The sequence below is a fragment of the Lytechinus pictus genome, chromosome 17 (assembly GCF_037042905.1).
Source record: "Lytechinus pictus isolate F3 Inbred chromosome 17, Lp3.0, whole genome shotgun sequence".
Lineage (NCBI taxonomy): Eukaryota > Metazoa > Echinodermata > Echinoidea > Temnopleuroida > Toxopneustidae > Lytechinus > Lytechinus pictus.
In genome coordinates this window covers 10,958,324-10,986,074 of record NC_087261.1, presented here as the reverse complement: position 1 = coordinate 10,986,074, position 27,751 = coordinate 10,958,324, and the positions used below count along the sequence as shown (strand labels likewise).

General features: G+C 34.3%; 1 protein-coding gene and 1 long non-coding RNA gene across 2 annotated transcripts; one reads left to right on the top strand and one right to left on the bottom strand.

The window, feature by feature from the left end:
* Nucleotides 1–1,489: 1,489 nt before the first annotated feature.
* LOC135157173 (uncharacterized) lies at nt 1,490–18,552 on the bottom strand. The gene is made up of 10 exons (XM_064112018.1): nt 18,391–18,552; nt 17,279–17,505; nt 15,740–15,811; nt 14,502–14,671; nt 12,745–13,017; nt 10,750–10,896; nt 9,560–9,628; nt 7,800–7,922; nt 5,435–5,539; nt 1,490–4,224 (listed from the first exon to the last, which is right to left on the bottom strand). The coding sequence occupies exons 1-10, from the start codon at nt 18,549–18,551 to the stop codon at nt 4,132–4,134; spliced, it is 1,440 nt and encodes a 479-aa protein (XP_063968088.1). The 5' UTR covers nt 18,552; the 3' UTR covers nt 1,490–4,131.
* LOC135157174 (uncharacterized) lies at nt 10,670–26,268 on the top strand. The gene is made up of 8 exons (XR_010296226.1): nt 10,670–10,728; nt 12,781–13,030; nt 15,974–16,046; nt 17,560–17,748; nt 18,399–18,616; nt 19,152–19,211; nt 22,282–22,389; nt 23,457–26,268. It is a non-coding gene; the product is annotated as an uncharacterized LOC135157174 (long non-coding RNA).
* The last annotated feature ends 1,483 nt before the right edge of the window (nt 26,269–27,751 follow it).

Sequence of the window (27,751 nt, the reverse complement as noted above, 5' to 3'; positions counted from 1 at the left end):
CAAAATTGAGTGAAAATTGTTATGGCAAACCCAGAGCTGGATTTGAGAGGAGGGAAAGGGGGGGGTGTTGTCCTTTTGTAAACAATGAATGAAATTTTAAAGTTTAACATTTTTCACAAAAAATGTTTTAACGATCAATGCTAACTTTTGTGTTATGGAACCCAAGTCAAACATAAATTTGGCGCCCCCCCCCTAAGTTTAAGGTCAATTTGGCACCCCATCCGACTGAGTTTTGGGTCAGTTTTGCGCCCCCTGAGTCGAACATTAATTTTACGCCCCCCATGTTTAAGGTCAATTTGGCGCACCTAGGTGGAACATCAATTTGACGCCTTCCCTCCATGTTTAAGGTTAATTTGGCTTGCCTCCCATGTTTAAGTTCAGTAATTGGCTCCGGGACAATTACAGGACAATTTGGCGCCCCCCAGGTGGAACATCAATTTGGCGCCCCCCAGGTCAAACATCAATATGGCACCCCCTAGGTCAAACATCAATTTGGCGCCCCCAGGTTGAAAATCAAGTTGGTGCCTCCCTACATGTAGGTCAACCATCAATTTGGCGTCCCCTAGATCAATTAACCAAGTTTAATATTTTGAATTAAATATAATTTTGCAAATATTGTCTGTAGTTCATAAAACTTGAATGCCAGTACTGTATAGTCGTTATCAGAATCAGATATCGGCAATTTGACAAATTTAAATTCTGGTCACTGAGCAAAGGTCATTTGAGGATCATAAAAGCAGGATTTTATTGACTCACCTGAGCCGAACGCTCAAGTGAGCTATTGCCGTCCGTTTTTGTCCGTCGTGCGTCGTCCATAAACTTTTACATTTTCATCTTCTCCAGAACGGGTTATCGGATTACAACCAAACTTGGTAGGAATCAACTTTATGGTTGGGGGATCCAAAGTTGTTCAAATGGTCGGGGGGGGGGGGGGGGGGCTGGGATGCCCCCCTTGCATGCTAGCAAACAGTCCCTGCTCACTAAAAGATCGCTTAACTATTACTCTGCTTGCATATTACACGCTTATTAAGCTAGCCGCATGCTAGTTACTAGCATGCCGCAAGCTTGCACAAGCTTGTCGCATGCTTGCCGCAAGCTTGAACATTTTATATATTGGATTTCAATCAAATGTGGTAATAATCAACCTTATGGGTGGTGGAACGAAAGTAAGTTTCTTTCTTTTGTTTCTTTCCTTCCCTCTCCTTTTTATTCTTTATCTCTATCTTTCCTGCATGTTAAATTGTTTTTTTCAAATGTTCCAATTTTTAAAATCCATTTTCAAAATAGGTTCTTTCAATAAGCTATGAGCTAGACATGACTTGTATACATGTAGCACTGACCCAGCTCACAGCTCATTGCAAACAAAAATATTTCTATTGTGTAAAGCCCATTATGGGATTAGTGAATGGGCAACATGAACTTAATTGGTTAGTAATACTTTGCACTGAAAGCTAAAATGAAGACTATGCAAACCATTAAGCTTTATTTTAAATCTACCAGTTTAATAAATTTGACCCTTACATGTAATACTTCATGGTCATTTGAAAGTCGCAGATTAGGAAAAAATACATTTTTTGTAAAGGTGTACAGCCTTCCAAAATCTTGAACAAGTACCCTACTATATTCATATAAAACCCAATCATTATCATGACTTTAAAATATAATGATAGTAGTTGTAGTACATATAAACACTGATTTCACCTGAAAGTTTGTAAAAGGGAAAGTCTGAGCTATTTTGTACAAGTAAGGAACCTCAATTACATTTCAGTGTAAGCCCAAAGCTCTTTTGTTGGATTGTTTTTCTTAGATAGCAGGTACATGTATATTCACACACAAATAAAACACAAAATAATGTAACAATCATTACATAATTAATTTATGCTATTTTTTTCATCAATATACCATAAAGATTGCTCTTTTTTGTTTTACTTTGTTTCTCAAATATTATGAAATATGGGTCACACTGGAAAACCATTCCAAACAACTATACATCTATCACTAAAGATAAACAGCATGTTTCAAAAATATGCACTGATTAGTTTTCTTTTGAACAAGGTCAACTTAAAAAGTACAGTATAGTAACAGACACTTCAGAAAAAAATCTTTTTTAAAGACCCTGACCGGTGTAAAAACAATCATATATCAAAATAAAGGTAATGATTCATACAATACAAATATACCAAAAATATTACATGTATGTCCTTCCAATAGTTAAAAATATTAAATAAAAATCAAAGAAACTGCTCCTCCAAAGTACGCTTCGATTGAGCACCCCCACGTCGCCTGGAAATGATGACGTCACGTTGTGTCAGGAGGGTTGTGATTCCATAGGTTTGTGTACAAAAACATTGGGTATTTTCTTCCATTTCCATGTTATGAATCAATTATTTTTTTTCGTTTTCAGATGAAAATGGCACTCAAAATTATTCACTGTTCAAATTGTTGTACAGTTTGTAAACCTACAACTATTTACTACCTTTATTGTGATTTCTTTGTTTGGCTCTTATTGGGCCTAAATTGCTATGTCAGGAAAAGTTGTTATACATAATCTAAATGCAGATATAATTGAAATCTGCGCCAAATAACCAGGAAATAAAACATGGCAAAAACTAGTTCAAAACTGCAGATTTTATAAATTCAAGCTTGTGGGTAAAAATATATGTGATATCCCTCTGTGATAGAAGTGAAGAGAATGAAATGCATTATCTGGAAAGCAAAAAAATCACCCAGTTTTTCTGTGTACAATCCTATGGAATCACGACGCTTCTTACACAACGTGACGTCACGGTCTCGAGGCATGTGAATAGCACAATAAAGCCTATTTTCTAAGCTGGGTTCGAAGCCCGATAATTGGAATATTCTTAAGCAAAATACTCAGCTGGGAAGCGGTGAAAATGCATAAAGCATACCTTGTTGTATTTAGTAGCTTATAAGCTTTCGATTGGTATATAATTTATCAATTTCATTTTCGGGTCCGGTCTGGATCTTTAAGCTGTCAACAAAAAATAAACTCCAGCTTCTAAACTGAAACTGAACTATTTGTAAATTAGAAAAAAAAAAAACAGTTTTAGTAGATCCATGCAACATTGATCAGAACAGTCAAATTTCACTTTTTATCTATACTTGTAAACCAAAAACAAAAATTGTATCACACATCCACACTACTAACAGGCATAAAAACCAGGAATTTACTTTTAGCGAGGCAATGCTCAAAAGAATCCTGGAAACTAAAAAAGGGACCCTGGAAATCTCCTTCATCACAATGTTAAGCTTAAAAAGTATTGCAGATTTAGGCAATACAATAGCAAGCTCCTTCTTGTGTGACTTTTAAAGTGAAAGACCTGAATAACAAGTATACAATATTTCTTCACCATAAAATTGACCACAGATTTGCACTTCAATATTGATATTAAACCAACATTTTATCATGGTAACTAACAATACATACCTGTAACTGACATTACATTTTCCACTTGGTAACTGACATTACATATATTCAATGGTACCCTATGGCTTCATTGTTAATTGGTAATCTCTAATTTTGGTGTAGAAGGGGGGGGGTGTTACCTAGAGAGGAAATCTACCAAGTTTTATATAATATATCCTCTTTTCAAAGAAATTAGAAAAAAAGTTCATGTTTTCAGTAACTGACATTACATACCATATCACATATTTCATCAATTTTTTTATCAGATGAATGAATTACTGGTGTTTCTTTCTGTGGGATTTTAAAAAGTGTTATAATAGTAAGCTAAATCACATGCGAAAACATCATGATCAAACCTGTTCTTTAAAAATCTGTCAAAACAAATTATATTTTCAACACTACTTTGTATCCATACTTTGAAATAAAAATGGCTGCCAGAGTCGGAAAAAAAAATTGTCTTAGAAACTTCAGGTCTTGTATTATTAAAAAAACATAAAGCATTTGACATGAATATCAACTTGATTTGTTTGCCTCTGTGACCATCTGTGGTGATAATGCCCCTATGTGTTTGAATTCTATCTCAAACATGTATCTGAATTTTTCTGCACAAATTATCCAAACCCAACTGATTACATGAATACTTAAAGATAAAAGAAAATAATTGCATGAAACATTGTACATTGAATACATAGAGTGCCTTAGACCTAATAAAACTTTTTCATGCCACCATGACGGGCTTTGTCTCCGAATCTCTTTTTGGAAACCGGTGGTTTCATCTTGTTGTACACCTTTGTTATCTGAAATAGATGAAAAACATCATGTATTGTTAAGGAATTCGAATGATCCTATACCAACACTTAATATAAATTGATGCATCAATAGATTCAAGCTGATGTTTCGGAATAATTTGATATATAAACTTCAGTCCAGAAGTGACTGTGATCTATCAATAAATTTGAGGCTTTGCAGGCCACCAGACAAAGGTCAACAAGCTCATAAGAAACACAATGTTTTTGTCCATGTGATTCATCAGCTGAGGTTTAGTATAATTATGCCAAATCCAAATGCTCAAGGTATAAAAGTGATGTGAATGGGGTATGCAAGAGACAAAGATATGCAAGAAAATATCTTATCAGAATAATTATATAGGGTGTCCCACAATAAAGGAAACAATGATTCCCATTTCTATTTGTCAACATAGCAAACTGAAGTATTTTATGTCCTTTCATTGACATAATCATAAAATTCAGCATTTCTTCATTATTTTGATACCAAATATGTTATGAAGAGTTCATGCATAGATGATCTAGAAGAGTGAAAATGTCAAAACCAAGATGTGCAATAAATGGGTTAAGGCAGTGTTTAGGATGGGACGGCACTCTGTAAGAAAGGAATGTCTCATTAGCATACTTTTTGTATTCTTTGTTAGGTTTCTTTTTCTCTAAATGGGATGGAAACAGATTCACATGTGATTTTCTGCACCAATCGTTTTTGACATTGCTCATATTTAATCCGCAATGCCTGAACAATCACGTAAAACCGGGTCTCAAGTCAAAGAGGAGATTTCATTATTAATTAATGTTAGATTAATGGTACAAACCTATTCACTTATTGTGATATATAGCTCTAAAGACAGGTTTCCTTTTTTGTGAGATGAATTGTACAATAAATATAACAGTTAAATATAAGTTGTTTTTTTTATATATATTGGAAGTCTTATTTTGTTGACACCAAATACCATGGTGGATTGTTCACGAACATGATAGTAAAGGAAATTGCGTGATCTGTGACGTCAATGATGGAATAGTCGACTATTTCATCACTGACGTCACGGAATAGCACATTTTCTTCGGTGGGCGTTTCATTTTTGACATCATCGCAAAATAGTGAGAATATGTTTGGTCACATGATGCTATTTAAACCAATCAGCATACAGGATTTAAATTTTTCTTTTTAGAATCATGTGACTAATTTATGTAGGATATAAAGATATACAACTGAACTTACAATCTCATGATATTTCAAGGGTCTACCCTTCTTCCTGTTAATGATGAATTCTTCCTTGCACATCTGCCTCATCTTGGCGGAATCTTCATCTGTCAGAACCTTCCTCTTCAAGCAAAATATTGGAGACATTATTTATGTTTGTTAAAATCATTGTTTATTTCAATTTTATTACCTTCAAATTACATCATTGTGGTTATTATGCTCTGCCAAAGCAGCCAAATTAAGTTTGTAATTAGCATTACGGTTGGGCGTTTGGTCGGTCGACCGGTTGCAAATATTGCGCTTCAAACTACTTAAAGGGGAATGAAACCTTTGGAACAAGTAGGCTTGTGTCAAAACAGAAAAATCAAAGAATAAGAACATGAAATTTGACTCATACATTAGTCTTGAGGTTAAGATGTGCAATACGTAAATAGAATATGCCGAAAAAATGGCAAAAAAATTTGCAGTTCAAACTACCTTGTCACTTTTCAACGTCTTATGAAGTTTTGTACAAACATTGTTCTTTAGATAAGGATGCATACATGCAAGACCATAAAATGCTGTTCTGATAGTCTGATACAGTGGCGGTGGTATTAATTACCTCCAGTGATAATTATAGTATACAAATAGCGAATAGGCATGAGTGCGATGGTGCGAGATTTCGCATGAGGTGAAAGAAAGATGCTCTATTCAACGAGGCGTTAGCCGAGTTGAATAGAGCGTTTCTTTCTTTCACCGAATGCGAAATCTCGCACCATTGCACGAATAAGAATATTCGCTATTTGTGTTGTACATCGCCTCGGAATTGAGCGAAAATATGAAAAAAACCAAGAGTTTTCCCTGCAGTAATCTAAAAAAGGAGCAAAATGTTGCAAGCAAAAGGAAAATCCCACAAGCGCACATGTCCTTTGGCAGCATTGCGCATTTAGCCAGCAGGTTTATACGCGTATTGCACCTTCATTTTTTACTGAGCGCAATGAATGAAATCGTATTGTGACGTCATCTCCTAAAGCCGTGCAGCGGTACATTTTGGATGGTACGTCTTTTGTGCAACAGTACGAATGTTTGACATTCAGCCTCCCATTTGCTCGCGTACAACAAGCTAAGTAGGCGTTGTACAATTAATGTTATATTATACATGTATTTACACAGTTTCTTAAAAGCCTGTGCATAGCTTTGGTAAAGGGTCAATAATGTGATTGATAATCGAATATCATTTATGTCAGTGCTTCTTAACCTTTTTTTACTCGAGGACCATCTTGACTCTCAAATTTTTTCGAGGCCCACTTGCCAAAATTTTAGGAAAATGTTTCATGAAATTTGAACACAAAGCTCTGAATCACATTTGAAACAAACAGTTTGAGAACTAATCTGCATTCGCAAATGTCTGGTAAATGGGCGACAATCGCATTAAAACCATTGCTTTGCAACATGCATGATACTTACAGTAGGCGTGCTTTAGTTTTGTTTGACCGGCATAGATTAATCGGACATACCATGTCTGGACAGGTCTGTGAAATATACTATAGTTTTTCTCCTATTTTTTTGTCTTCCCCTGGAGCTTCTCGGGGCCCACCTGAGAGAGCTTTGCGGCCCACCGTTGACAAGCGCTGATCTATGTGACAGTCTTACTGAAGCATAGAGACCATAATATTTTCCCAACTGCCACTTCTCGGAGAAAATTTTAAGTATTAAAATCTTGGATATCTAGTGCCCTCTGTTGGCGATGCTTGTTTTTAGATAAAAAAGGTGTATTTGAGCACTTCCAAATTTAGTGATTAGATAACTGAGAGTTACAAAGATATATCTTGGAAGTTTCAACCAGTTCCATTTTTTAGAATTGGTTTTAATTGAAAAACAAAAGCATGCAGATATTCTATTTTTATCAGACATCCTATCAAATTTAATTTTTCCATGTAAAATCGCAAAATTTATCCTGTAAAACACATGTATGTTCTTTTCATATCTACACATGTACATTGTACATCATAAGTGTTATAGGGCATATCCATGCACATTAGTGAGCAATGATATGGAAAAGTGAAAGGTGAATTTTGGTGGATTTACCAAAACTACTCACAAGCTTTAAACCTTTTTGATAGAGATATCTACCTGTCCATTAAAATTTAAAGTTTATACTTCTAATTATAATATCGCACCCACTCCCCCCTGTCAATAACACACAAAGTTACCTGATCAGATTAGGGTAATATCTTTAAAAAAATGTTTTTCATAACACTCTTCAGACTAGTGGTCAGCTTTGTGAAAAAATAACAACGAACCAAATTCTGAAGTCTTTAGGTGGATTGAAGTAGAAAAAAACTGTACATTTATTAGATTTATCATGACTAAACACTTATTTTTTTAATGATATTATACCAACCTGTTTTTTTGGTTTGCTTTTCTCTTCGGTGCAGGGCACCCATTCTTCATCCTCATTTTCATCTTCATCTCCATCTTCGTCTTCATCTTCTAGCGGTATTTTTCTTTTAATACCCCTTTCAAGCTGTTTCAAGAAACAATGTTTGTCATTTTTGGGGAAAAAAATATTACACATATTTATATCCATACTTTTCAATATTTTCAATTCCATACAATATAAAATTTGTGCTGATGCCATGCGGAGGTGCCAAATCCATTTTAACTAAAAATGTTCAATACATAAAAGGAATGTGAAAGGGACAGGAAACAAACCGATATGCAAAATCTTTTCAAAATACTTTTACATTAAATATAACAAAAATATATGTTATTTAGAAATTAAATATATTTTATTATTAAAGTATGATTTTTAATTTATATTACATATCCAGGAATCCATAAGTTCAAAGTTGACATTGTCATTAAAATTGGCTCAACATTGATATACATATACATGGTCTTTTAAATTGATCACTGTGTGTACATGAACTTGAACATTAATTTTTACTTTTTACTTAGTTTTTGTCTCGCCTGCATAGCAGAGCGAGACTATAGGCGCTGCTTTTCCGACGGCGGCGGCGGCGTCAACATCAAATCTTAACCTAAGATTAAGTTTTTGAAATTACATAACTTAGAAAGTATATGGACCTAGTTCATGAAACTTGGCCTTAAGGTTAATCAAGTATTACTGAACATCCTGCCTGAGTTTTAGGTCACATCACCAAGGTCAAAGGTCATTAAGGGTCAATGAACTTAGACCATGTTGGGAGAATTAATTTCAAAATCTTAACCGAAGGTTAAGATTTTGAAATGACATAACTTTGAAAGCGTATGGAGCTAGTTCATGAAACTTGGGCATATGGTTAATCAAGTATTAGTGAACATCCTGCTTGAGTTTCAGGCCACATGACCAAGGTCATTTAGGGTCAATGAACTTTGGTCAAGTTGGGGGTATTTGTTGAATTACTATCATAACTTTAGAAATTTATTGATCTAGTACATGAAACTTGGACATAAGGTTAATTAAGTATTAGGGAACATCCTGCCTGAGTTTTAGGTCACATGACCAAGGTCAAAGGTCATTTAGGGTCAATGAACTTTGGCCAAGTTGGGGGTATTTGTTGAATTGCCATCATAACTTTGAAAATTTTATGGGATCTAGTTCATGAAACTTGGACATTAGGTTAATCAAGTACCACTGAATATCATGTGTGAGTTTCATTTCACAAAACCAAGGTCAAAGGTCAGTTAAGGTCAATAAACGTAGGCCATGTTGGAGTAATTGTTGAATTGCCATCATAACTTTGACAGTTTATGGATAGAGTGAATGAAATGTGGACATGGGTGTAGTTGACAAGTCTTAAGTCACCGTTCAAATGTCATTTATGGTCAATAAATTTGGTATTATGTCATTATATGAATGGTGTTTTTGTGAATGACTTTTTTATAGTAGTTTTCAGTTAGCACTGCTGCTATATTAAATCGCATAATGCAGGCGAGACTGCCAGAGCCGTTCCACTTGTTATCCTTAACAATTTCCTGGTGTTTCAAGAGTCTACCCTATCTGTTCTTTGCAAATTCTTGAAAAATATATTACAAATTGTCTTCTTTTAATAATGAGATTGGATTGACAATTAGTTGAGGCATAAATTCTGATTGTATGCAATGTAAACTTGATCCAATATTTTATATTTAGTAAAAAATTCATTCACATGCATTTACCTTTGCGGTGACTCTTCTGCCTTGTTCGGAGACATGTACGCCACTTCCCGATGCTTCGTCTTCATTGATCTATAATTGAGTAGAAGGAAAGTTTGTACAACTGTATTTACATTTATTTGCTATAGTATATGGATATTAGGTTTTAAGAAAGTACATGTATAGGGAATTATTTATGGGAGGTTGGTCTTACATTTGTTTTTTGTTTTGTTTAGATTGGGCTAATCTCCATGTAATCCTTGTTAATGTGTAACAAGTCTGGATCAATAGTACATGGTCCTAGCAAGATGGTCAAGACCAGGCACCTTATGCTAATTATTTTTTGGGTAGGCTGCATGCGACTTTTGCCAGATCCATGTTATGAGCAGGCCATTGTGCTTCGGGTTCACTAAAGTTCCGTCAAATCTAACCCAGAGAGCCCACGCCCACGAAGTTAAGTAAAACACGGATCCAAGATGTTTACCCTGTCAAAAAAGAAAAAAATAGGTTGGCTTCCGTGTACTCTTTCATTTCAAATGGATCGCCTTCTTGTGTGTAATGTCGGCATTTTGTCTGCCAGGCATTTTGGGCCCCCCTCCGCTTCAGGGCTCTCTGGGTTATGTCAAATCTTGACTCAACTTGTTGTGCATATTCACAATTTAATATCCGGCTCACTTTGTTGAATACGGCAACTCGAAAACCTTGTGAAAAGCTGGCCGTAATATTAATACATTTATGATTAGAATGGTATTTTGTGTTTGATCATAAACCATATCTGAGGCACAATTATAAAATGACTTCTTAGATCTTTGTTTGAATTCCAAGCCACGCAGCCTGTAGTTGCTGGCCTGTGCTGCTGGGTGTGCACTGACACAGCTTTAGACCCCTACGCTGAGCCAGACTGGCATGCTTCGTCCGTAACCCCAGAATTGATGGATTATGATAACTAATATATCACAGCCATAGTCATTTCCTCCTGCTCTTGGATCTATGGGAAAACTATAATTTCCATGGGAGATGTAGTTCACGAGAAACCAAATGCAACAAATTTTATCTGAGGAATACAATAAAAATGATTATGTTCTTTGGAGTCATTTATTTTAATATCAAGTCATATTTGCCCTTGCCCTTTTTAGATAATCTACACCAGGTCTATTTCAGAGATCAACCATACATACTTGTTGATACTTATAGTAAGTATATAATTTCCTTACTCTCCACGATTCTCTTATGATTTTGCCAGCCCTTTGGTTGGCATCCGTCTCCTGGGCTGACAAGTAGAATTTTCTGGCGGTGCTTGGGAGATGGGACATGTAATTAGCAACCTCATTTGCCTCAAGAGGCGGTAGCGTCCTTTGCACCTTTCAAATGTAAGGTAAAACATAAGAAAGAACAGTTCATTATTTAGATATGAATTAAAGACCCTGACCGGTGTAAAATAATCATATATCAAAAGAAGGGTAACGATTCATAGAATACAAAAATACCAAAAATATTACATATATCTCCTTCCATTTCTTAAAAATATTAAATAAAAATTAAAGAAACTTCTCCAAAATTCCCTGGATATCATCATAAAAACTATGAATCGTATATCACATGAATATATCCTTTGTTTTTCACCTGGTTGCAAATTGTGATTTAATAGTCATGCATTATTGGCCAATGAATGATTATGAATCGGTATACGCAATAATGCAGATTTATGTCAAGTTCTGTGATCATAAAGCATAACTCGCAATGCTTCATTGATCATCTTTTCTGAGAGATGATACAATAATTTTATTTCAAATAAAATTTTGATCCTTTTCATTTTTTTTACAAGAAATGAAATATGAAAAGTGGATCCAATTATACCATAGCCTTTTTACAAGGATTCTTGACTACATGTATATTCCTCGTCAAGCAGTTGCTAATATGAGACTAGCAGTCAGTGACGAGAGTACTTTTTGTAATCTGGTGGAGAGGTGAATGCATTAATTATTCGTGAGGATGCCGATGCACCAATCTGCACCAACGATGCTGAAGATGTCATGGGACTGGGTACAAGGTATATTGATCTGCTTTAATAGTGTAATTGGCACAGCGCGTCATTTGGCACTCGAATTGGCTGGTCATTTACCCCGCGATATGACTATTTAAAAAAAAAGGTGAAATATAACTTGATCTGTATTTCATTTAAAAAGTTGGTTCGATATATATTTTTCAGCTAAATATCTTTGTAAAATAAAATATCAAGATTTGCTGTTAGAGTGCAGATTATTGAAAAAAAATGCCTGATCCCTGTAGCTGATTACTTGTGATGTAAATATGCATCTTAAAATATGAGCACACATGTATGTGCAGATACATAACTGAGGAACGTCCTTAACTATTGAAAGTTGCCATGTTAATTGTTCTTTCATTCCAATTTCCGAATTTCCCAGAATTTTTTGTAATCTTTTCATTGGCCAAAAATTACATGAGAATGATCAGTATTTCCCAGAAAGTCAGAAATTAGTAGTAGCCCGTATAATCTGCAGAGCAGTGCCATTCCTATCATTGACCTAACTATACAGTGCTAACAAATTGCCCTGGCCAATTGCTCGACATTCTATATGTATTTTTAATTTCACATGTTTGGTTACTGGACTACAATACTATTAACAACTATGATTTCCTATGTAATAGCACAACTAGGCTATGTGTGCTAGCCCTTAAAAATCAAAACCCAGCATCAGGAGCCCTTTTCATATAGAGTCTCATTAACTGTTGTAACTTTGCCATTATGGCACAGTTACAGTTGTAACTCTTTATGAAATGTGCCCCAGAGCTTTATCTCAATAGGCCCTATATTTATTTTCTAGTATGTTTATTTATTTTTTATTCAGTAATAATACACTGATCATTGTGCCATATCGCGGGCCAAATTACGTGCCTTTTAACAATTAGTCTCTTTTCAGTCGGTAGGTACAGACACTAAGCCTTTGTCTAAAGGCTAACTGTACCATTCATCCATTCATAACACCAACTGAAATACTAAGAATTCTATATTAAATGAAAGCCTATCATCTCATCTCTCAGAAAAATATGAAATAAGTCATGTTCATCAAACTCTGGGGGGTGTTTTTTATGTTTTCATTTCAGGTGTATCAACTGTTTGCATTTCTGCTAACAGTTGATACTTTTTTTAAATTGATAAAATAATCAACAAAGGGTTTAATTATTACGTGTGTGCTTGTTGTTTTTCGAATATTTGTCGGTAGGAAACGTCCTGGCAGACCATAGGATTCCCACAACCTGGCCATGGTCTGGCCAGGGTTGCTCATCTTGTTTCCTGTTTTTTCGATGAAGAACGGCTCATCCTCGAGGCCTTCCAAGATTATTCTTGACCCAATGGTCTTGCTGCGCAATACCAAGTACATTTCGAGAAGATTTGACCCATATTCATCTAGTATGATCGTTGCTGGGCCATGCGTAGACATGGTTTTGTGTCGGCAAACCTGTGTAAATAAGGTAAATTGTGGACTAAGTTAGCCATCACAAACACGTCTTTTTAGAATCATGTGACTATGAGCTTCAAACTTGTATCATGTACATGTAGGGTGGCAATAATCACATTAATTTGGGTGGTATGGAGTTCAAAAGTTCCTGATTATACGTGTATGCTCGCAATCATTTTGGTGATATTTCAAGAGCCTTTTGAGGTTTAAAGGGGTACTCCAGGCTCAAAATATTTAAAGCTATATAAAGAAAGGTAAATTTCACCTAGCAAAACAATGAAAATTTAATCTAAATTGGATGACAAATAACAAAGTTATGGAATTTTAAAGTTTAGCAATATTTTGTAAAAACAGTTGTATGCACATCATGAATATTCATTAGATGGGCCGATGATGTCATGTCCCCACTTTCCTTTTTCTTTTGTTATTACATGAAATCGTAATTTTTTCATATTTTCATACATGTGTATGATTTTTAAAATGTGTATTAAAACAAAAACATTTATGAGGCAAGTTAAAGACACATGGCCATACATATCCAATATTAAATCTCAAAGTCAAATGTTAAATTTTTAAATTTTGAGTGAGAAACAGTGGGACATACAGCGCGTCCCAGAAAAAACGAAACCGAGATTTAGCGATGATTTATCATAACTTAATCATAAATAAGATAGACAAATGACCTACAATGTAAAGCTTAGAATCTCCTCTTTCATCTGGTATTACTTAGATTATTCCTCATTCACGCATGAGTGAGCAAAAACAATTCGAAGAAAGGATGCCAAAAACTCATTTGGCGGGGTATCTGAATTTTAAAAAGAAAATCACATGACTAAAAAGTTCAATATCTGCTCGTTTCTTTGATACCTTAATCAAAGAAGTACAAAAGATATGATCCCTTGAATCAATGCTTGTATTTCCATAATTTCATTAAATAAACATGTTTTCACCGGTTTCCCACGGAAGCTGTCGCACAGTAACAAAAGACTTAATGCATGGCTGATCGTCAACAAAACGGAGTGTCGAGTGAGTTTGAACGCTAGTCTGTAAAACCTCTTCATTTAAAGAAATTATTGAAATTCAATCTTATTTCAAATAACCAGAACTTTGTTATATCTTGACCATTTTCTGTAATTGAGGTATCAAATCAAAGAGCAGATATTGAATTTTATAAAAATGTGGTTTTCTTTTTAAAACCCAGATACGGCCCGCCAAGTGATTTTTGGTATCCCCTTTTCAAATTGCCTTTACTCACTCATGCGTGAATGAGAAATAATCTAAGTAGTTTCAGATGAAAGATGAGATTCTAAGCTTTAAAATGGTAGGTCATTTGTCTATTTTATTTATGATCAAGTTATTATAAATCATCGATAAATCTTGGTTTCATTTTTTTCTGGGACACACTGTATATCAATTAAAAGTTATATTGATAAAAAGCTTAACCCTTAATAAAAGATAATTTTTTTATAATTGTTTTGAATTACCTTTATTTCAGTCTTCCCATCAATGATCTTTCTGTTGTTTACTTCCGACAGGAGTAGCGAAGAACATAGGCCAGAACGGCCTGCGTTTTGGCATTCGATTTCTATCATGAGCGCATCCCTAATTGGACGGGTGATACTCCAGTCCACCTTTTCTTGGTCTTCGTACTTATCTATTAAATGCAATGGTAACAATCATGTGAAAGATTAATAGATAACAATTTCCTACAAATTTGAAATCAGATTATCAATGTCGGAATGCAAATAATTCAGCGTTTCCCCCCCCCCAAAAAAAAAAAATGTCCCTCTGACAAACGGCTGAATTAGTTCTAAAATTATATGTAATTCTGAGTGAAATGTGTAGAATGAGAAAGTTCATGTCATGTTCTAAATTCTGTAACAATTTCATTGGTCTCACTTCAGCGGTTTTGAATACATTATATTTTGGACATTGGGTATGTGCCGTAGAGGGGACCCCCTGTTTACATTAAATTTTTTCGCTCCAAGACATAGGCCTATCGTTTTCCTCTCAATGGCCAGGGTGCAAGAAAAACATTTGCATATCCGTATTAGTTGTACATACATGTATAACTTTTTTTCTGAAAAATGAGCGAAATTTTATTTTACATCCAAGTTTCATGAAATTTTCAGGAAATATGCTTGTTTGATTATTCTCTATTGAACTGAATCAGATTTTTTCTGGAGTGGACTTGTCTTTTGAGTGATAAAATGTAGGGTCCCTGCATATAATGTCAAGTCTAATTGCCCCAAAATATTTATTTGGAAAAAAAGATGCAGACTGCCCCAAACTTTTACCACATTTCCCAATTTTAACCAAATTTTGGCAGAAAATCACAGAACTGAATTCATATTAGGAATAGCATGGTAACGAATGACGATCCAAAGATAATTTTTAAAAAGCTTTTTTGACATATTAGCTAATGATCATAGCTCAATTCTGTACTGTTGCACCAAAAGCACACTTTTCCACATTCAAAAGTTATTTTCTTAAAAGGACATAATCATAACTGGAAACTAATGTTTTCCTATACTACAAATTCCAAGCTTTTGTATCATATCGAAAGCTCTTTCAATTTATGGTTCCCTTCTTTTGCTCTGACCTTTAACAGATGTATCGAAACACCTACATGTATGTTTCTTCACATTCTACTGGTCTTGGAAGTCAATGAATGCATACATCATGCCCTATATATAATAATATAAAATTTATGAATAATTACCATAAGCCTTATCCGTTTCATCGCAAAGCATCTTGCGGAATTTGTTTACCGAAGCTTTGTCCAATAGACAGTCTGTAAAAGAAGTAATAAGCAAACTTATTTGAATTATTTTGTTGTTGTTGTTCTGCCAATATTTACTATATCATAGGAAACTTTTGTTAGAAATACTGGTAGTTGGAATTCAGAGAGTATAACATTTTTACCTATTGAATTTTTTTTTAAATTTCATCCCAGCTCTTCGATGAGGCAGCCAATTTCTGAAGATGGTAAAGAGAGTGTTATTGATTGTAAAGAATCTCCAATCCAGGTAGGGATATTGATATGAGTGACAAGAACTCCTGGGAGGGCCACTTACATTGACGAGTGGATACCGTGCGCGACCCCAAAAACATGTAAAAAGGATGTCTTTTTCAAAATGAGCATGTTACGTACATAACATAATAAGGGTGTCAATAACACCAAAAAAAGAAAAAGGGTATTTATTTTCACTAGGAAAGCTACATGTTTAGGGTCGAATTTGCGAGGTTATAAAAAATTAAGACTAAAATGTTTTATAACGGATGTACTTATTGCCCCAAAAGTCAACACTACGTGTTTAGAGTACGATTTGCGCGAGGTTTGGGAGGTGGGGCTGTACTTAACCCAATGATGTAGGTAATTTTAAAACCAACGATCGATGTCCATGACTTAACAATTGTTTAGGGGTCCAGTTCAGGGAATACTTGCCAAGAGGATCGTTTTGTCTCAAATACTTGTTAAGGGTAGGGTTTCACATGCCAATACTTAAGGGGTGCATTTTCAGAAAATGGAAAATATGTGTCTAGGATGCTTTTTGAGACCTGTTGGTCGCGCATGGTATCCACTCATCAATGGAAGTCCCCCCCCCCCCCCCTCCCCGGGCAGGAACTCAACATTGCTGCTGCATTGAATTCATTAATTAAGATATAATCTTATGTATATAGAAATTCAATACATAGGAACTGAGACAGATGCATAAAGCATAAGCATAATGTTAGCTGTAAGAACAATAAAAAAGTCATTCTGGAATGACTTACAAACATGAATACCTAACAACAGGGACTGGCATTACATGTAAAGTTAAACTTGACTGCCTCACTAATGTTGGGACTTCTCTATGGAATAGTTTTCTCTTGAATTAATTATTTACATGTACGTGTACTTTGGTTATGTTCTCTCAGATGCGTGAACATGCTGATAAAACTTTTACAAGCAAATCCACAATCAAATGCACATATTTCTTTCTATATCCATATAATATTTTTCTCCCAAAATGCACCTTGGATTATTTTTAATATAGCAATTTGACCTTGGATTTGAAGTTTTGAAAATTTCATTTAACTTGGAAAAATTACTTTAATAAGCTAACCCTTATTACTATTGTGGGGGTAAATGTTGGCATCCACACAGACACAAAAAAGATACTTTCATTAGGTGTACACTGTTTGTTCATTGTCCAATCGTGAATCAATTGTTTGAAGGCTATTAGCAAGAACTTGAACATTTGTCCACTTTATGTACCTGATATTTTGCTCTTTAGTAGAGCTTCATGGTGTTTGATGCTTCTTTTCAAGCCGGCCAGACATGTATTCACTCTTCTGTTTGTCTTCGTTAGATCTGACTCAGATCCAAATTGCTTGCCATCATATGCCGGCTCAGTGAGGAGGAAATTAATGAATTTGTTGATGATTCCATAATACTTGTTCGCTGTTTTCGGCGCTTTCGTTCTTTTAATTTCATCAAGAACCCTGTTAAAAAAACCACTAAAACATAAATTTCATACTCTCTCTTAACTCTTACAGATGCGGTTTAGGGTACCCCATGTGGAGTCATGGGAGGACTAAGATGAAGTGGTTTGAGGAAGAAGTGACATTGATAGGCGAGAAAGTGGAGTAAAGAGAAGAGAAAAATAGTGGGAAACCTTTTAAAGAGGTGCAAGAATTTTGAAAAACTTGTGTGAACAACCAGATTTTCAGTGATTTTTAAAAATGGTAAGACAAGAACTGTTGCGAATTTCTTCTGAAAGTTTAATTTATAACTTAATATATATATATATATAAGGAAGACCTATAAAATCCTTGCAAAAAGCTCTGCCTCAATAAAGGAGCAGTTATATCTAGTAAGAATGGAATTACTTCAGATGGTTAGATGGTTACTGGTAGTTTGATATGAATAAAATCGTCAATTAAGAAGAAAAGAGAGATCACTTTAAAAAATATTACAATTTCACATTAAAAGTATACAGTTTCTGCTTTGATACTTAGCCAATGAAGGAAACAATGATACTCGTATAAACCCACATCTACTTTAAAATTGCAAAATACATGTAATGTAACTTTAATTTTTTATGCATTTCAAATGTGACATCTCATTTTGAACAATTTTCCCATCACCCGTCTTAAAGACTTCTAATGACCAGGACTAGGAATGCAGGTTACAGTCCCTGCCTTCTCTTGACCATATGCCTAAAAAGTTTGCAAGACCATCAGAAGGACTGAATCAAGCTATCTGAATGTTAAGGAGAATAAGTAATATAATTGATTTCATTGATCTCAACTCCAAAATGCTTATATCTGCTCTTATTTTTCCAATTATTCTCAAACAATCCTTTTTTCCCTTTCTATTATACTTACGTCACTAGTTTGCTCCCGTCTGTGAAAATCCCTCGGAGATCTCCCCCTGCCATTCTTGTGATGTTGCCAAACATTCCTATGTAGTCTTTGGTGGTGCCTTCACTCAAGCCAGTCATCGACATGTATGCTGCAAAGCTCTCCACATTGGGTGTCATAGTCATTTTTACTGGTTATCCAGAAAACAAAACCACGAAATTGCAACATACGCTTGGGCATAAGTTTGCAGGTACTTATTTCTATGTATTCATGACTGATAATTTAAATTTCAAAGAAGATCTTGATTAGAGTAATGGGTTTGGTATGGAAGGTTTGTCTTTTTCTACCCTAAAAATCTAGGATATATTTAGGCTCATCTCACCGCTCCAGGTAGGGAGGAGGGGGGGGGGATGGGGTTGTAGTTAGAATCTACCTTCTTTACAATGTAGATATACATGTATATAGTCTGAAATGAGATCATAAATGTTGATGCAAATAGACGTGCACATTATGCGTGCCATATTCCTAAACTTTAGTTTCAACAAAAGTCTTTATGAAATGCATAAAAAAAGTCTCATTAATTGAAATGATTGAATGCATTCCATTCTAATTTCTATTAATTACTCCAAAGATGAAATTCGTTGTAAGTGAATTAAGATGCGAAATTAGGACATAATCATGTGAAACAATGTTATCAAAAGAGAGTGAAGCATTAATTATCTTATTAATAACGATAACGAGATATTTAAATTAAATAATAATTCAAAAGTTTTTATTTCTTTCAGATACCGTTTATCGAATACTGAAGGAATGATTAACATCATGAAATTTCAGAGAAAATTTTGGTAAGTATTTTATGTTTAGATACAAAAAAATATCTTTTGTACTCCTTTCTGTTTCAAATTTTTTTTAACTCTCATCTCATGTTAATTTCATCATAAGATCATACATTTTAATTAGTTAAATATGTCATACACACATAGTTACTAAATGAAAAATAGAATGCTTTATTTGATTTTCTTTCCTTTGCATGCAAAAATTTTGGGACTCTTCAGGAATCCTGGAAACCAAGAAATGTCTTTAAGCAAATATTAATTGTACAGCTTCTTGCTTTAGTTTCAAATGCCCATTATCTCTGTCTTGAAGGGAAATATCTAATATTTAAGAGTCCAAGAGGAGAAAACAAACCTTCATTCGAAGTTAAAGCATCCCGCATTACACCACTACCTCTTGGTACCTTGTGTTTCATCTGTAGGTGATTGTCGAGGCGTGTTACTCTTAACTGGCAAATGGGACATTCTTTCTTTCCCTTCTTTGATGGCTCACCGCCGTGAGTGGTCGGCTCCCTAAGAAAACCAATTCATTGTAAACTTCATGTGAAATGATCATTGTTCACTGATTTTTTTTAATGCTATAAACGTTTGATTGACTGTGAGGGGATTACATGTAGATTCAACTTGGGCTATATAAAAGCCAATTATTATTTTTATCCTTCATTTTATAGGAATATTTCAGAGTGTCTATTTTTAATACACACAATGTAAAATGCTAATTATATACGGTTTAAGGACGTTTCACAGTTATGTTTGTACACATCATGGTTTGCGCATATTTTACACTTTGCACGCCCACGTCACAATGGATGAACCTTTGATTTAATCAGCTGTACATAGGTAATGTGAGCTGATTTTTCTCCTTATCTGCACTAACTGCAGATCTGATGTATTATTTTATGAAGCTAGTAAACTGGAAATATTCCATGGACCATTTTTTTTTATTCCTCTACAATTTCAAAATAGTTTCTCTGTAGTGCAGTAAAGTATGATGAATATGACCCCGAGTATGAATAAATGAAAAAGTGGATCGGAAACTTTCCTCACATGCATAGATACTGCTTTTGGCGCGTTTTGGGGTGTTTTAAGAAGCAAATTTGCTTTAATAAGAGTGCTTATAGTTTGAAAACAAGCACATGAACCCACATTTTTTAATGTTTGCACTTCTTAGGTATACACTCCTCTACAACTTTGCAAAATTTGGTGAAAATGACATGGGTTTTAATAAAGTGCAGCATTTATTTCAATTCTCAAGTTTGTTATTGAAATTTCACATTTTTTTATGCTGAGTATCTTTCTCGCAATTTCTAAGAACTGAGAGTGTTGTTAGACTTAAATGAGCAAACAATTGACAGCAATATAGATAGATTATCCATCTCATGGATACAATTATTAATCATAATGCAAAATTTAATGAAATTTTCATGGATTTTAATTGAGTAATAGGGCTTTAAACTCAATGTTGTGATCTCGTGAGGTCTAAAAATGCCAAATTCTTTTGGATGCGCAATTCTTCATCATCCATTTTTGGTTAACTTTTAAGCTCTATAGCAAAAATAAACTTCGCACATGGACCCATTTTAACTTTTGCATATTTGGAATATTCAGGTGCTAAAGTATCTATGAGAAAGTATGATGAAAAGGACATGGATTTTCAATATTTGGGAGCAAGACTGCGGAACCACTCGCATTTTAGACTGTATTAACAGACTTTTGCTTGTTTTCAGCGCATTTTGGACTGTTTCAAGCCAACTCACAATACTTTGGACACTGATAATTTGTAAATGAGCGCATGGACCCCTTAGTTTAAGTGTCTTAACTTCTTCAGACTATATTCCTCTACAAATCTAGAGAGTATGATGAAAATGACATGGATTTTTAATGTTTGGGAGCAGGACTAAGGAACCATTCGTATTTTAGACATTTTGGACGATATTAGACTTTTGCCAGTTCTAGGCGCATTGTAAATTGTTTCAAGCCAACTCGCAACATTTTGGACACTGATAGTTTAAAAGCGAGCACATGGACCCATATTTTTTATATTTTAACGTCTTCAGAATATATTCCTCTACAATCTAGAGAGTATGATGAAAATGACATGTATTTTGAATGTTTGGCAGCTGAACAACGGAACCATTTGTATTTTAGACATTTTGGACGGTATTATATCAGACTTTTACTTGTTTTCGGCGCATTTTGGGCTGTTTCAAGCCAACTCGTAACAGTTTAGATACTGATAGTTTAAAAACGAGCACATGGACCCCATTGTTTTAATATCTTAATGTCATCAAAATATATCCTTCTACAAATCTAGTGAGTACTATGAAAATGACATGAATTTTGAATGTTTGGGGGCAAAACTACGGAACCATTCGCATTTTAGACGGCATTGTTAGACTTTTGCACGTTTTGGGTGCATTTTGGGCGATTTTCATGCCAACTCGCATCACTTTGGACACTCATAGTTATAAAACGAGCACACAGACCCCATACTTTTAACTTCCTTACACCTTCGATATGCATTCCTCTACAATTTAGCCGAATTTGATGAAAATGACATGGATTTTGGAAAAAGTGCAGCTTACAAATTACTTTTTTTATTTTTGAGTAGATTGACGTCTTTGAAGATTTGTTTTTCCGAGTTTTTGCACCATTCTTGCCAAATGAGGGCGCTGCTGAATCCAAATAGATATAGTTTTACTAATTTAAAGACTTTCTCTTACTTTGGTATACACTTTGTTTTATATCTTGAAAATTTGATGAAGTTTGATGCGGTATCCACTGAGTAAGGTGATTTAAACTCATTTGGTGAATTCGTGAGGTCTAAGAGAGGCATAATTCTCTTGATTGCGCAAGATTGCATATCATTCAAATATGGCGACTTTGAAGACCCGTAGAAAAAAAATAAGCACAGAAACCTATATTATTTTTTGCATTTTCATAATGCATAGATACCAAAATAACTCTCTGCATAATTTGGCAAAAATGACATGGACTTCATTTTAACTGTGGAACGTCCTTAAATGAAGGTTCAAAACCTTACCATAATTCATATCATTGTCATATTTTCATTGCATTCTAGGAAATCACCCCAGGTAGACCGTAGGTCCCTATGCTAATGAGCAAATAGGCCAGATGCTTCCAAATCATCTCGTAGCTGAATGCTCCTGCCTACAAAATCTTGTGAACCGTGAGATTTTCTATTTTTTTCCTCTAAGAATTTAACCACTAAGTTTAATTGAATGTCATTTGCACCATTGTAAAGAGAAAATGTTACTTGTTTATATTGGTCATTTATTTTGTTTAAATCATTTTGATAAATATTTGAATTTTGTAATTATCAGTTTCTGAGATGCATACCTATGCTTCATTTTAAATATTGAGAAAATTAATTTGAATTGTAAACAAAATTTTGTGTATTATCTAATGATAGTATGTATGCTTTGATTTGTATAGATAATTTCTTACATGAAGTTTTGAACACTGGAAAAAATCCATACTTTGAATACGATTATCTCGAAATCATGTTTTGGAGACTAGCAGGGATTAGTGGCAGTTCGTAAAATCGCTGATGATTCGGCAGCATGTTTCGATCAAAAGTTTGACCTACATTACAAATGTTTTACAAAACTGAAACAAATGACCTAAAAAGAAATATTTCCTCTTAACAAAGATACCCAAAACACAAATTATGAACAATATTTATAGCAGCATTTTTTCAGCAAAGTTTGAACATAAGAATTAAACAACAGATGAACAAAAATTGAAAATGAAAATTTGACAAGAAATAACAAAGTTATATAATATTTTAAAGTGTTATTTTGGTCAAAATTTTTCTGTACATGCCCTCATGAATATGCAAGGAACAAGCTGATGATGTTTTATTCCCACTTATTCTTTTTTTTTTTCTTAAAATTCTGACCACAAAGAATAAAAAAATGAATTAACAAATTTAATGTGTGATACGTTTTGTTACAAGAAAGGCATATCATACACATATATATGAAGATATTTTTAAAAATGTGATTTCATGTAATAGGGAAAGAAAAGAGAAAGTGGAGACATGGCATCATCAGCCCACCTAATTGTAATATTCATGGTGGCATGCATGTAACTGTTTTCACAAAATAAGGTAAAAGTTTAAAATTTCCGTAAAAGTCGCACAAACCTTTGAGGGGAGGGGTATCATCCCCCCAATCCTTTTAGGGTTAAATATTTTTCAATACAATTTATCTTTGACATCTTTTCTATTTTCAGTCAAAATGGCAGCAAAGATGGAATCAGATTGATGATAATTGTTACAACCCCAAGTCATTGGAGTAAAAGAAGAACTTACTATGTCAACAAAGCAGATCTTGATGGTATGAATACCCAGGAGCATCTCCGGAAGGTTGTAATAATTGATTCTAGGCATTGATTCAGAGGTCAACATGCGGCCCCAGGATGAACATTATTGCCGTCACCAATGGCTACCCATCAAAGAGGGGGGGAGGGGTTCGTTTTCATTGAAGAGTGGGTAGCCTTGAGAAATCATTATATTTGAAATTGGTGTCAGAAACTACTTGAAAGTATACTTGGGAAATTTTTTGTCTCGCCTGCATAGCAGAGTGAGGTGGTAGGTGCTGCTTTTTGTCTCTCCCACCATAGGTGAAGGCGAGACTTAGGGACCCAAATGTTGTCCGTCGTCCGTCCTTCATCTTATGACACCTAATTACCATTATGTTCAAGTTTGTCATGAAAGCCCAACAACATGGATCATAAAATGACTGCTACTTTACTGCTAACAGAAAAAGGAAACAAAAATTTCAATTTAAATTGTGTGTTTTTCAAAGGGAAAACTAAAAATCAAAATATGCTAAAACAGAAAAATGAACCATTTTTCTGTTTCCTTTTTTACACATTCCATTCTTGAATCAAAATATTGAAATTTTTTTCTGTTTTAAATCTCTGAAATAGAATCATTTTCAATCCAATTTTTGTTTTATCTCGCCTGCATAGCAGAGCAAGACTTTAGGCGCTGCATTTCTGATGGCGGCGTTGTCAACATCAAATCTTAACCTAAGGTTAAGTTTTTTAAATGACGTCATAGCTTAAAAAGTTTATGGACCTAGTTCATGAAACTTACACATAAGGGTAATGAAGCGTTACTGGGCATTCTGTCTGAGTTATAGGTCATTTAGGGTCAATGAACTTTGGGCATGTTAGGGGTAATTGTTGAATTACCTTTGTAACTTATAAGAGTAATCAAGTATCACTGAATATCCTGTGTGATTTTCATGTCACGTGAAAAAGGTCATGTAGGGTCAATGAACTTTAGCTGTGTTAGGGGTATTTGTTCATATGACATCATAACTTTCATCAAATAATAGTTCATCAAAAATAGACATAGTATCAATTATTGTTTTCGACACTTCTTACGTCATATGATAATGGTCAGATGTCATTTTGGGTCCATGGACATATTATCGTATTGTCCATTTCCTTTTTTCAATCATTATTTATTACCCGTTTTCGAAATCAGCACTGCTGCTTTTTGTAATCGTGTAATGCAGGCGAGACTGCCAGAGGCGTTCCACTCGTTCAGAGAAAAAAAATGAAACTTAATATGTAAACAGTAAAACAGAAAAATTAACCGTTTTCCTGTTTTCCCGGTCTCACATATTTAATTCTTGAATCAAAATATTGAAAAATGACTGTTTTTGTATTAAATCTCGGGAATAGAATCAATTTTCAATTCATTTTGGTGTTTTTGCTCTTTCTTTTCGAATTAGAAAAACATATCATCTAACAGTAACTTGATTATTATGATGTGATATTTGCTTATTTTGGGTTACCACGAGTTAATAGGGTATTACTATAACTCATGAAAAGTGTTTTTAGGTACTCAGTATATACTAAAAAGTTTAATATTTAAACCATGATTATTTAAGTTTTCATGATGTGAAGGTCAAATGCCAAGGTCACAGATTAATGCTACTTGTTAACAGTTATTGAGTGATTGGAATTGATAATGGTAATGTATAAATTTGATTGCTTCAGAATTTTGTTGATAAGTAAAATATAATTAAAATCCGTGGATGACAGAGGCATTGCTTTCAACTATGTGACGTTGAGAATCCATTCAGTCCAGGAAGAAGAAAGTTGTGGAGAATGAGAGTTTTATGGCTCTCAAAGGGGGTTATACACAAAGCTAGAACAAACAAAAGAGAAAATTGTCATAAAACAAGTAAGTTGAACAATAACAACATTTTTAATAAGATAAGAAGACAGAAACAAAATTTTTCAACAAGAGAAACATAACCATCTCAACAACTTAAAAGCACTTGGTCCACTTAAAAATAAGGTCAAGTCCACCTCAGAAAAATTTTGATTTGAATCAATATAGAAATATCAGACAAGCACGATGCTGAAAATTTCATCAAAATCGGATGTAAAATAAGAAAGTTATGAGGTTTCCAAGTTTTGCTTATTTTTAACAAAATAGTTCTATGAATGAGCCAGTTACGTCCACATGAGAGAGTCGATGATGTAACTCACTATTTCTTTTGTTTTTTATTGCTTTAATTATACAATATTTCAATTTTGACGAATTTGATGTTTAGGACCTCCTTGCCTAAAAAAAAAATGTGAAAATAATTAAATTCCACATGTTCAGGGAGGAATGAAACTTCATTTCACATGACAATGGTGAGAAAATCAAAATACTTCATATTTCATATAATAAAAGTTTTTGTTGGTGTGGACTTGTCCTTTAAGGAAGGCCTCAGCATTTTGATCTGCTACATTTAATAATCATTTGGGAAATCAATGTTTGATCTAAATAATTGACAATTCACTCCTTGATGTACATGATTAACTGACTTTGTAAAATTTTCATCTGGTCTCTTACGAAATGCAATCAGGTGATTATTTTATCTTTATTGTCCAATTACCAATGTAATTGTGCTTTGTATGTCAATATTATAACAGGTTTGGTGGAATCATCACATGAAAATATAAGTATCGATTAAATGATCTAAATTGACATGGAGGGCAAAGGAGAATGAAACCCTTGAAACCAGTTGAATTCAAATAAAAGAGAAAAATGAAAGACATTTCTTGGAAAGTTTGAGCAAGATTAAATTGGAGGGGTGTAGTTTCAATTCAAGCTCATGTAAATATTGTTACCCCTGTTAGTTTTAACCTTCGAAGAGCATGCATGCTGTTAGAAAGTTGGTAGCAGAACAAGAAAATAGAATTATCAATGCTGGATGCAGTCATACCTATTCTTCATTTCGATTCTCCATTTAGTGCGTTCAGTCTCAGACATATCCTTGTGTTTTCTATCCAGATGTTGAGTCATATTTCTTACTCTTTTCTCGCATAGATAGCAGGTTCTTTCAATACGCCTTCGAATGAAAAAATAAACCTTGTGTGTGAGTATGGGTAATGTATGTTTTTTTTTATTAACCCCAAAAGAGTCAGGTTATTATCACTAGCGTACCTACGAGGGTGGCAGGGGGGCACTCTGCCCCCCCCCCCCTGACGAGCCACAACCCATACAAATAACATGTACCTGCCCCCCTGACGAGCTTCAAAGACCTCTTTTGCCCGCCCTGATTTTGCTTGTCAATTTTTTTTCTGGTACGAAAACCTTGATTTTTTTTTTTGCTTGTCAAATTTTTCGGATGGCCGATTCCCCCCCCCCCCCTGTGGAAAATCCTAGGTACGCCACTGAAGTAGATGATTGTCTTCACCATTGATGAATCAGAAAAGAGCACAGTAAACATAAGAAACATACAACTTAATAAAAATTTTGATACTTTTGGCTTCCCATACTTAAACCTGAGTTTAAGTTAAACCCGACTTCAGAATATGGGTCTATAAGGCTGTATGGTTAATTTTTTTTAGAAATAATTTTTTTTTAATGATTTTTTGCATGAATTAAAATATTTGTTCTAATCAACTTAATATGGCCCCCAAACTGCTTTTTTTTTATTCAATCTGCTTTAACCCTCAACACTTGACCATGCCAACCAAATGACAAATCAACATCATCGTATACCAGTATGCATACATGATCCAAGTTAGAGATTTAAAGGGGTACTCCGGGCTGAGAATTTTATGGTGTGAACAGATAAAGTAAAGTTAGACAAACAAAATACTGAAAATTTCATCAAAATCAGGCAAGAAATAACAAAGGACATTTACAAGCTTTGCATTATTTCGGTGAAACAGTTCTATGCATGTCTTCATGAATATTCAATGAGCAAGCTGATGATATCATATCACCACTTACTGTTTTTTAATTTATTATGATATTATGTTTATTCAAAGTTTGTCCACCAAGAATGAAATAGTTTGGATTGACAACTGATTAAATGCATGAGATATTAATTGTTGCAACTTATTATATTATGAATGGGCATAAAATGCACACATGTATGAAAATATGAAAAAATTACGATTTCATGTAATAACAAAAGAAAAAGGAAAGTGGGGACATGACATCATCGGCCCATCTAATGAATATTCATAATGATGTGCATACAACTGTTTTTACAAAATATTGC

Bases quoted from the DNA above. Each gene is read 5' to 3' on its own strand.
- LOC135157173 (XM_064112018.1), bottom strand. From the start codon at position 18,551: ATGACTATGACACCCAATGTGGAGAGCTTTGCAGCATACATGTCGATG. The intron at 9,629-10,749 runs GTAAGGAAATTA...ACTCAATTATAG, and splicing joins TCATAAGAGAATCGTGGAGA to ATCAATGAAGACGAAGCATC. The intron at 7,923-9,559 runs GTAAATGCATGT...TTCTTGAAACAG, and splicing joins GCAGAAGAGTCACCGCAAAG to CTTGAAAGGGGTATTAAAAG.